This window comes from Propithecus coquereli, unplaced genomic scaffold, assembly GCF_000956105.1.
Source record: "Propithecus coquereli isolate 6110/MARCELLA unplaced genomic scaffold, Pcoq_1.0 Scaffold7, whole genome shotgun sequence".
Taxonomy (NCBI): Eukaryota; Metazoa; Chordata; class Mammalia; order Primates; family Indriidae; genus Propithecus; species Propithecus coquereli.
Genome location: NW_012153062.1, coordinates 9,811,407 through 9,823,690, shown reverse-complemented (window position 1 = coordinate 9,823,690; position 12,284 = coordinate 9,811,407). Strand labels below are relative to the sequence as shown.

The 12,284-nt window shown below is 37.5% G+C and overlaps 1 protein-coding gene across 1 annotated transcript in view; it reads right to left on the bottom strand.

The window, feature by feature from the left end:
• Positions 1-12,284, bottom strand: part of CCBL2 (cysteine conjugate-beta lyase 2) — a 56,026-nt gene that overhangs the window by 33,145 nt on the left and 10,597 nt on the right. The window contains exons 3-4 of the mRNA XM_012661023.1: positions 2,922-2,980; positions 2,157-2,301 (exon numbers count right to left, since the gene is read on the bottom strand). Of these exons, the coding sequence (XP_012516477.1) occupies positions 2,157-2,301; positions 2,922-2,980 (204 nt within the window). The remainder of the gene's footprint in view (positions 1-2,156; positions 2,302-2,921; positions 2,981-12,284) is intronic.

Sequence of the window (12,284 nt, the reverse complement as noted above, 5' to 3'; positions counted from 1 at the left end):
ATGCCTGTAGTCCCAGCTACTCGGGAGGCTGAGGCAGAAGGATCGCTTGAGCCCAGGAGTTTGAGGTTGCTGTGAGCTAGGCTGACGCCACGGCACTCTACCCAGGGCAACACAGTGAGACTCTGTCTCAAAAAAAAAAAAAATTTAGTCTTATATGGTTGATGTTTTTGTGTGCTATTATAAATGGTATTTTAAATTTAAAAATTTACTTTCCGTTTGTTTTTAATATGTAGAAATACAATTGATTTTGTATATTGACCTTCTATCCTGCAAACTTGCTCAATTCATTTATTAGCTGTAGTAGGTTTTTGTAGAACTCCTTAGGATATTTTATGTATGTGATTATGTTTTCTGCAAATGAGAGTTTTAATTTTTTCTCTTTCTTCTCTGTATGTTTCCGTCTCATAGGGCTTCGGTACATTGTTGAATAACAATGGTGAGAGTGGCATCCTTGCTGTGTTCCCAATTTTTCTACTTTCTGTGGATTACAACAAGTGTAATCTCTAGGTTTCTCAGATTCCCTTTATCAGATTGAGAAATTTCTATTCTATTCCCAATTGGCTGAAAGTTTTTATTATAGGTGAGGGTTGAATTTTGTCAAATGCAATTTCTGTATATTTACTTAGATGATCATATGATTTTTATTTTATATTCTGTTAATATGCTGAACTTCAATAATTGATTTTTGGATATTAAACCAATCTTACATTCCTATGATAAACCTTCCTTGGTCAGGACATACGATGTTTCATATCTTTATATACACACACACACACATACACACACATCTGGATTTGATTTGCTAAAATTTCAAGAGTTTTGTTTTTATGTTCATGAGTGATATTTGAATTTTATCTCTTTGTTTTTTGTCTGGCTTTTGTCTCAGGATACCACTGGTCTCATAAAATTAGTTGGGAAGTTTTCCATCCTGCTCTATTTTCTGAATGCATTTGCAGAGAAATGGTATTACTTCTTCCTTAAATGCTTGATAGACTTCACCAGTAAGCCATCTGGGTATCAAGGGTTGCTTGTAAAAGATTTTAATTACAAATTCATTTTCTTTCTTTGACATGAGGCTAGTCAGGTTTTTATTTCTCCTTGTGTCAGTTTCGGTAATTTATATCTTTCAAATAATTTGTTCATTTCATCCAAGTTGTCAATATATTGACATAAAATTACTCATAATTTTATCTTATTATTGTATTAGTATCTGTATGATCCATAATGATATTCCTTCTTTCATTCTTTATATGGTACTTTGTGTTTTCTCTTTTTTATTGATCAATCTAACTAAAACTTCTATTTCTTGATCTTTTCAAAGAACCAGCTTTTGGTTTCATTAATTTTCTCTATTGCTTGTTCATTTCTAGCCTTTCGTTATGGACTTAAATAGGCCGGGGAGGGGGCTGTGTGGAGTATCTGCGATGTGGGTCTGTAGGGTGGGCCAGGGAGTCAGAGTCTACGGAGAGCAGGGATTCCTGCCAGTGTCAAACCCTGGGACACACACCAGTCTCACTGCTTTTCCCTGTGCTCCATTCCCAAAGCAAAGCCCTTTGTTGGATTTTTATACTTAGACTACTATACAAGACAAAAAGTGAACAGGCTTCCTCTTATACCCCTCCCCCATTTTCCACACTGTCATTAAAAGGAAAAGACATGCTCAGACGTATGATAATTGGATGGCTTGAGGCATAACAGATCTAAGTCTGTTAACAGATACATAAGATATAGTTCAAAGGTACATCTACATCTAGGAAATCTCTGGATAGCCTAGGCATTTCATCACAGACGGATGGGAGTTGAGTTAGTTAGGGTCGAGAGGAAGAAAAGTAACTAGTTGGAAATATAGTATATTAATTAAGGGGTCAGTGCTTGTTTAAGTGTTAACAAGATGGAAAAAACATGTCTCAAGAGAATATTATTCTCTGCCATAGGAGCCCATGTTGGAACAACAGTAAAGTAAGGGCCAAAACAGAACGGAGGGGCTGGAAATAGGGAAGGCTCATCCCAGCACATAAGGGCAAGGGTGGGAGTTCCTGAGGTTACCAGGTTGAGACAGTGGATCCCAGAAAGAAAATTACATATAAGTGATAGAAGCGCACTCACAATACAAGACAAATACAAGCCTGCGCCCCAAAAGGTCCTGGTGCACTTACAAAGCCCCGTGTATACTGATTGAGGCTATCAATGGCTGCAATCTTTGATAATTTTTCTTTTACATATATAGGAGGGGATATATCTGGAAGTCCTTGGCCAAGATTCACAACAGAAGGGTCTGCAGCCAACTTCGTAAATTCAATCCTAAGATTAAAAAAAAAAATACTGATATTAATAATACGATAATTACAAAATTCGCTTTTTACTTCTCATTACCTACAGTCTTATTACAAAACTGAAAAATAAGACCTAGCTTAGTCTTATGAATTAAAAAAATAGTGAGTTCCCAACAAAAATTTTACCACCCATAAAATGAGTTTACATAATAAAATGATGGCTGAAGTAATGAACTTAATGTTCCATACAAACCTCAGTTCCATGTCGCCCATGTTTTAACCGTATGTAATATATCTATATCTATATATTTTTCTCAACTTAGCTGCTGCTAGATTGGCTTATCAACTGTTAGAGAGTAGAACTAATAAGAAAAGTCTATGGACTAGAAGGTAAGTTCCATGAGGGCATCACCACATTTGCCTATTTCTCTGCCAGGTGTGCAGTGCCCAGCTCTGGACCTGGCACACTTGCTAAATGAATAATTCAGCATATTGATTGCTCAAGTCTTTCCATTGCCACTTAATGGATATATTAAATGAGCGGCTTTATTTACAGACTATGGAGGAGGCTAAAAATTCCCAACTAAGGGTATAAAAATATGTAGGAAAACCTGACCAAATTATTATTGTTTATTCTAAGATACTCACCACACGTTACTATCAAGGCCTTCAATTCGTTTTGCATTTGTGAATTTCACAGACATTTTCTGAAAGATATAAATATTAAAAGCATTTTAATTACTTTAATCAAAACTCAAAACTTCCAGTAAATCATGGGTAACTCTTCCTTTTTCTTGTTGTCACCATGTAAATAATAGTTTTGTAAAGATAAATTCTAGACTCCAATACAAAATTCTGAAGAAGAATCCATCTCCCATCTACTGCCTGAAGGAATGCTTTTAAAATGAATTTCATTTTACTTGTTTTTATTTTTTATAAACACAGTTTACTTTATTGATTAGTTGCAGAGTTATGCTAAAAGAATATGCATTCTTCTTCTTAGAGTCACTCTTCTGTGATCTCCTTATGTAGGGTAGGCAGTTGTCTGATCTTGGTTCTTGGTGTGCTCTTGGCCGAAGAATGACCAGATACACCCAAAGCAAGGCAAGCATGAAACGAAGTTTATTGAAGAAGGGCAAGATAGGTTTACAGAGCAAGGGTAAGATACGTTCACCACAGACAATGAACGGGCCCCCGTCATAACAAGTTAATCTTCTCACCTAAGGACAAAAAGTATCATCCTAGCCTAAAAAGCTAATAAATTTAAAAGCCTGAAATGTACTAAAAATGACAATAATAATGCTAAAAAAAGAAATTTTGAGCCATGCTCTGAAGATCACTTTAGGTGAGATATATTAAGTAAGTTCCTTGTATAGCATACACGAAGCACTCAACAATGGTTTTAAAACTATTCAATAACGGGTCTCAAATAATAACAGCTAACATTGAGTACTGAGTATATACTGGGTACTTTTCTGAGTACTTTACATAATTAACTTATTAACTTATATTTCCAATATCCCTATGTAGTAGTTCTATCATGAGCTACAATTTACATGAGGAAAGCGAGGTACAGAGAGGGTGAGATCACACAACTTTTCACATATGCTCAAATTTCTAAATGCTAGTAATATTTAAACACAAACAGGTTTAAAGCAGGATTTGAACCCAGACAATCTGACTCCAGAACCCATACTCAGAACTGTTATCTTATACTGTCTATTACATAATAACACCTTCCAAAAAGATTACCGGAATGCTGCTCCTTAAAAGTACATTAGAAATTTAGATTAGGTCTACTTACAAGTAAGCTGAGGCTGTGCTAGAAAAATATTAGAAGTTAAAATAATCATACAGCATATAATTTTTTAGTTCTTTAGATTCTAAAATTAAGTTTATACTATCTCTCAAAAGTATTGAATTAGCTTTGAGTTCATTGTTAACAAGTTGGTGGAAATAAAAAAAGTGATTGACAGCATTTTTGCAAAGAATTTTCTAACAGAGTATTAAAGTAATTTTAATTCAATCTGGGAGGAAGATAATGATAATGATTATTAAATAGACCATTGTTCTCATTCTATTCCCAATAATGGGACCAAGAATAAAACCTCTTTTAGTCTCATATTTTTAATCTTTGAAACTCCAGTGAAGTAAATCACATGAAAATTTTCCAGAGGTTAAAGCATCTTCTGGAATAGCGTTATGATTAAGTACCCACCTGAACATGATGCTATTCTAGAGACTACAATTGAAAAACTAAAAGGTGCCAGTATGATAGATTGAAACAGATATTTTAACAAATGCCCTTTGCTATCTCTGAAACAATGTTTAAAGCTTAATGATTCATTCAGTACGTGACCACAAACAGGAACCACGAACAGGAACCACAAACATGAAGGACAGAGTCATACGTAAACAAATGAGCGTGCTGTGCTGTAATTAATACAGACACAAAGTTCGATTTTACTTAAAATTATTTAGACAATTGAGGTCAAAATGCATTTCCCGATTTAATTTTCCTTAAAATCTGTATCTAGACCAGCCTCTTCTCTGGCTGCTCTCCCTGCCTCCCCCTCCTGCCAATCATTCTATTTTCTCAAATGGTCCACATTCTCTCTCACTTCTGTGGCCTCATATGTGATCTTTCCTCAGCCCAAATGGTCTTTCTATACCAATGTTTCTCAATCTCTTTTTTATCACTGCTCCCCCATGGAGCCTTCTTAGACATGTTTTCCTAATCATCTTCTTATCCCTCAATTAAATACTAAGGAATAAGATGTTGTCAGATAGAACTGAGCTTTGGATGGCCACAAACCATTGTAATAAATGCCCTTGTTGAGAATGCGTGTTCTCTACTCAGTCCAATCTCTGGTACCGGCCACACCGTCCCTGCTCTTGGCTCACTCCTGGTCCACCTGCCATCTATGGTCCTCACATTTGACTTCCTTTCCTCTGGAAAGCCTTCTCTGATTCCACAAGTCAAGGTCAAGTGCTCCTGTGTGCTCCCACCATGTGCACCACAGTAAGTCCTCACTTACCTGTGTTGTAGGTTCTTGGAAACTTTAAGCAAAACGACGTATAATGAGACCAATTTTACACAGGATAATTGATACAAACAAGAGGTAAGTTCCTATGGCATGTTTCTGGTCACAAAAATATCACCAAACTTCTAAATAAAGACTAAAACACTTCTAATATTAAATATTGAAATGAATGTGAGCTGTACATACATTTAAGAAAGATTAATAAAGACAAGTAAGATGACTATTTACCCAATTATTCCAGTTCAGGCCTGCAGTGGCTGGAGCCCACCCTGGGAACCAGCCCTGGACAGGACATAGTCCCATCACAGGGCTCACTCAGACTCACCCCACGCCTAATCAGACTGGGAAAATTTAGATGCTCCTGTTAGCCTAACGTGCACGTATTTGGAACATGGGAGGACACCGAGTACACCCGGAGCAAACCCATGCAGACACACGGAGACTGTACAAACTCCACGCAGACAGTGCCTCTGGCTGGGAATCCATTTTTTTTTTTAACATCAACATTATAATGAAATGTTATTTGAGGACCTGCTGTACTTTCCAGCCTTTTGTACATAATACTATAATCTGTTTGTCTGCATCTTCCTTTACACTGTGAGCATAATTTGTTCTCTGATGTGTGTATTTATTATTCAGGGTTCTCCAGAGAAACAGAACCCATAGAACACGTGAGAGGTTTATTTTAAGGACTTGGCTCATGCTATCATGAGGGCTGCAAAATCTGAACTCTGCAGAGCAGGCCGCAGGCTGGACACCTGGGAAGAACTGATGTTGCAGCTAGAGTCTGAAGGCAGAATTCCCTCTTCCTCGGGGGACCTCAATCTTTTTTCTCCTAAGGACTTCAGCTGAATGAGGCCCACCCACATTACAGAGGGTAATCAGCTTGACTCGAAGTTCCCCCGACTTAAATGTTAATCTCATCTGAAATATACCTTAACAGTAACACCTAAACTGGTGTTTAGCAAGTGTCTGGGCACCGCGGCCTAGTCGAGTTGACATCATCAGTGTCCAACACATAGTGCTATGCCTAGCACAGGACAAGTTTTCAACAAACATCTGACGGATGGGTGAAAAAAACCCACTCACATGAGGAGTGAAGTTACAGTGTCAGTCAGCTTAAGTGAACTTATCCTTCAGTAACAAATGACCCCAAAGTCTTGGTGACTTAAAATCATAAAGATTTTCTTGTTCACACTACATATCCACTGAAGTTCAGCTGCTGCTCTGTTCCATGTCATTGTCATCTGAGACACAGGCTGGTGAAACAGCCTCTATCTGGAATACTGCCTGTTTCATGGCAGAGGGGAAAAAGCTCTCAAACGTTCACTTCTATTCATATGTTATTGGCCAAAGCAATTTTAGGCTAAGCCTCACATCAATGGGGCAAGGAAATATAACTGTCCGGCTGGGAAGAGCAGCAAATAATTGTGAAAAACGTGGCAGAAATGAAGTCTGGCGGTATAAAGAGATAGGTGGCTGTTACCGGCTGCACTGTGTCCCTCTCAATTTCATATGTTGAAGCCCTAATTCCCAGCACCTCAGAATAGGGTCACTGCACATGGAATTAGTAAAGACAAGGTCATTAGGGTGAGCCCTAATCCAGTATGACTGGTGTCCGTATAGGGGAAATTTGGACAGAGACAGACTCGGGGAGAACAGCATGTGAAGATGGAGGCAGAGACTGGCGTGATGTTTCCATAAGCCAAGGGATGCCAAAGATTGCCAGGAAATCACGAGAAGATATGGGAAAGGTAGAAAACAACCTCCCCTGCAGTGCTCAGAAGGAACCAACCTTGCCAATACTTTGATCTCAGGTTTTTATCCTCCATAACTGTGAGGGAATAAATTGGTGTTGTTTAAGCCGCCTAGTTTGTGGTGCTTTGTGAAGGCAACCCGAGGAAACTAATACAGTGGTGTAAGTTCACAATATACCCCACAATGTCCAAAGACACCAAGATTCAGCAGTAGACGGAAATGCTCACTGTCTAAGAACTGCCGCCCAGAATAGATCCACTATCAGGAAATTAAAACAAACCTGGAATCCTATGGGGAATGAGGCATGAGCCCCAGGTATGTAAGAGAACATCTATAAGGCTTGTGTACTTTCTGGACCAGCTAACCCTGTGAGATGGCTTTTGCAACCAGGTAGATATACTATCATAGTGATACTAGCTGTCATAATTATACTGTACTGCTATGTTATTGTTACTACTTATTAGGGACAGGGTCTCACGGACTGCAGCAGTATGATCACAGCTCACTGTAACCTCGAACTCTTGGACTCAAGTGATCCTCCCACCTCAGCCTCCTGAGCAGCTAGAGCTATAGGCACGTACCACCACGCCTGGCTAATTTTTAAACTTTTTTTTGTAGAGAAGGGGCTCTTACTACATTGCCCAGGGTGGTGTTGAACTCCTGAGGCCAAGCGATCCTCCTGTCTCAGCCTCCCAAAGTGCTGGGATTACAGGTGAGCCACCATGCCAGGCCTATACTATGTTATTAGCACAAAACTGCTAGTGAAATCATAAGCAGCACCTTTAATCTTTCGTTAACTTGAAGCTAAAAAATGCAGTTGTACAGATTGACCACCAGGTGGTGCTATTGACAAAGAAAAGATTATCCCGTCTCTAAAATGTTTACTGCAAATGTGCTGGAACAAGCAAAGTTTGGAAAGATGAAAAAAGATGATTCTGAGACCTTAGCACCTCAAAGTTTCCACTGTATATATTTAAAGGACTCTTCCTATAAAACCTAATGCAGGTAGGTGGGATGGGACAGGTGTGGAAAAAGTCTTCCCAAATGGTGGGCTGAAGCTGGAGAAATCAAAGCTGTTGATATCTGTGTTGTACTAGCTGTGAATCAAGCCTTCATCCAGAGAAGCCAAGGTCACAGAAAAAAAGAATTAATATTAATGATAACAACAATATTAATAATAAGTGCAAAAAAAGGCCAGAAATAGAAACAGCAAAGCTAATGGTTGGAGAAGTGAAAACAGTAAGAATCAGGCTTGTCTTGGTGGGTACGTGCTGCTCCAGTGATGGATGCACTGAAGGCCCTGACTTCGCCACAATGTTGCAAAATTGCACCTGCACCCCACGAATATAGAGAAATAAAAAATAAATTTACAAAAATCAGGCTTGAGAATCAGATGAACACAAGTGCTCCAGGACTAGGAGGGGGCACAGTGAGCACCATGCGTAACAGGCACTCCTTTCGTGTGACGCCTGCTGCTGGGCTGGCCAAAACAGTTATTTTCCTGGGCATTTATAGTTGCAATCATGCGTAATTTTTAAAATATTTTTCATTGTCTCTGAACAGAGTACTGTATGTTAAGCATTTTATGAATTTTCTTAGTCATCACAAAATTTTCACTTTTAATTATTAGGTATATTTCAGGTTGTTTATGCATCATACTTTATTCATTAATTTACTGATTGGTGGGCATTTGTTATTTCCAGTGTTTGCAATTGTAGGTAAGGTATGCTGTCCATTGAATTATATGGTCTCCGCTGTTTCCCTTAGTTTTAAAGTTTGATGTGGAGGGTGAGTGCCCTAACAAAACTATTCATTATCACAAGAAAGATAAGAAATATCGTCAACATTATAGCCATCTAGTTCTATCTAAACTAGCAAACACATTACCTTTTGATTTATGCTTATGGAAGCTTTATATTATATATAAGACACACACAGAGTCACGTGTTGCATAATGACATTTTGGTCAATGACAGAACACATATATGACGGTGATCCCAGAAGATTATGGTGAAACTGAAAAATTCCTATTGCCTAGTAATGTCTAGCAGTCGTAACATCATGGCACATGCATTACTCATGTGTTTGTTGCAATGCTGGTGGAAACAAACCTACTGCGCTTCTACTCATATAAAAGTATAGCACATACAATTACGCACAGCACATAAGACTTGAAAATGATAATAAATGACTGTTACGGGTTTATGTATTTATTCTACTATACTTTTTTATCTTTAGAGTATACTCCTTCTACTTATTAAAAAAAGTTACCTATAAAACAGCCTCCAGCAGGTCCTTCAAAACGTATTCCAGAAGAAGGTATTGTTGTCATAAGCGATGACAGCTCCATGTGTCTTATTGCCCCTAACACCTTCCACTGGGACAAGATGTAGAACTGGAAGACACTGATATTGATAATCTTGATTCTGCCTGGGCCTGGGCTAATCTGTATGTTTGTATGTTAGTTTTTAACTAAGAAGTTTAAAAAGTAAAAAAAAAAAAAAGTTTAAAAAGAGAAAGCTTATAGAATAAGGACATAAAGTTTTTGCATAAAAATATTTTGTACAATTTGTATTTTATGCTAAGTGTTATTACAAAAGAGTCAATGAATTTAAAAAAACTAACCATTTTTAAGCTAAAAAAGTTACAGTAGGCTAAGATTAATTTATTACTGAAGAAAAAAATTTTATAAATTTAGGGCAGCCTAAGTGCACAGTGTTTATAAAGTCTACAGTAGTGCACAGTAACGTCCTGGGCCTCGCATGGACTCACCACTCACTGACTCGCCCTGAGCAACTTGCATTCCTGCAAGATCTCATTCATGGTAAGTGCCCTGTACAGACGTATCATTTTTTATCTTTTATATTGTGTCTTTATTGTACCTTTTTTATATTTAGATACATAAATACTTACCACTGTGTTACAGTTACCCACAGTATTCAGCACAGTAACATGCTGTACAGGTTTGTAGCCTGGGAGCAATAGGCTACCGCAGGGGTGGGGAACCTGCGGCTTTAAGGCCACATGTGGCCTTCTAGGTCTTTAAGTGTGGCCTTTTGACTGAATCCAAATTTTACAAACAAATCCTTTTATTTTTATTAATGCACTTTGCCTTTTTATATTTTATTTTTAAAATACCAAATAATAAAATAAGATTCAACGAAATAATCCTCCCAGATTGACCAGCACAATTAGAACATCAGTAAGCTGTTACACTCGTGATTTAGTTCTAGCTTCCCCCACCTGACTGGCACCACTATCACATGAGGCTGGTTGGCGAGAGTTTATGGGGGTCGAGTACTTCAGTCTGTTATCAGCTTTTGACAGCGGTGCACTGTGTTTCTGTCTGAAGTGGAATTTGTGAATAGTTGCACAGTTCAACAATACTTTTTAATTCTGTCTGCTTAGTAGCCCATCATGTCAAAGAAGACCAAGAGAATGCCAAAGTAAGAAAACAGATTTTTTAATGAGAATTGGGAATTGCAATATTATCTTGTTTCTGCTAAAGACAAGATGATCTGTTTGCTTTGTGATACTGCAATATCAACATTAAAGAAATTCAATGCTCATTAGCATTATAACACTCATAAGGACCACAAATATTTTAAATTAGAGGGAGAGGCACAAACTTTGTATTGCAGAAATTAAAAGATGAAAAGCAGAAGCAAAGACAATTCTTTCAAGCAGCAATAAGACCTAGAAATAATGTCACTGAAGCAACTTATAAAATAGCTTATATACTCGGGAAAAAAGGGAAGCCATTCAGTGATGTAGAAAATGTGAAAGAATGCATTGTTGAAGTTCTAGGATGCTTAGACCCTGACAACATTTAAAAGTACAAAGAACTGCCTCTTTCAAGAACCATAACTAATAGGCAGCATGAATTAGCCTTCAACTTAACAGAACAACTTATGCAATATTTCAAAAGGAAAATATATATTATTTAATCACTTTGGATGAATCAACTGATACTACTGACTTGGTGCAGGTTTTATACTTCATTTGGGTCACAATAGAAGATTTTCTTTGCTCAGAAGAGTTACTCACTTTGGACACTCTTGTGAACAGAACATGGGAAAGAGATATCTTCAACAACTTTCAAGATAAGTGTCATGAAGTCAGACTGGATTTGGTAAATTTAGCGAGTGTATGTATAGACTGTCTACCTTCCATGACAGGAGAACACGAAGGGTTTATTGTGCAGACAAAAAAAAAATATTAACAGATCCAGATGTTCTCATTTCTTTTCATTGTATCTTGCATCAGCAAAATCTCTGTGCTAAAGCTACTATTTTAAGTGACACTCTGCAAAAAGTTATAACTATTGTTAACTGTATTTGTGCAAATTCAACATGGCATTATGAGGTTCATAACATGCTAAAGTTGAATGAGAGGTATTCAGTGTGGATTTGCTGTATCACTCTAAAGCTCATTGACTATCACAGGGACAGGTGTTAGCCAAAACTTTATCTCTGTGAGAACAGATAGTGAAATTTTATCAAGAACAGAATCAGCAATGTGAATTATTGAAAGAAGATTTATATAGGAATGCAGCATTTCTGTGTGATATGTCAAATCAAAACAACTTGAATATTTCTTTGCAAAGTCTATATATGATATGTGGCAAAAAATCTAAGCATTTTGGAAAAAGCTATCTTTTTTCAAAACACTTCTTCAAAAGGAAATTTCAGATGAACATTCTCCCCAGTTAGCAAAGGTCACAGATGAACAGGATATGTGCAAATCATTTAAAGAATACACAGCTGTTACAGACCTACTAAGTAGAGAATATAATGAAAGTTTCACTGACTTTGAGAATCATGACATCACACAAAAATTAGCATTTCAGCCTCACCCAATCGATATCACCAAGGCACCTAAAGAACTACAGATGGAATTGATCGAGCTCTCAGTAGATGACATTTTAAGGTCATTGTCCGATGGTAAGAAAGATCCAATTGAAATATGGAAAAATGCAGTAGAACACCCACGCCTTCGGCAACATGCTGGAAAATGCTTTCTTGCTTTTCAACCACTTATCCTTATCCATATAATGGGATATTACTCAGCAATAAAAAGGAATGAACTATTGATACACCACAACCTGGTAAATTTCAAAATCATTATGTGTGTGAAATTATGCTGCGAATCTACATTTTCCTACCTAACCCAAATCAAGATGCCCTTAAGGTCACACATGACTGATGCC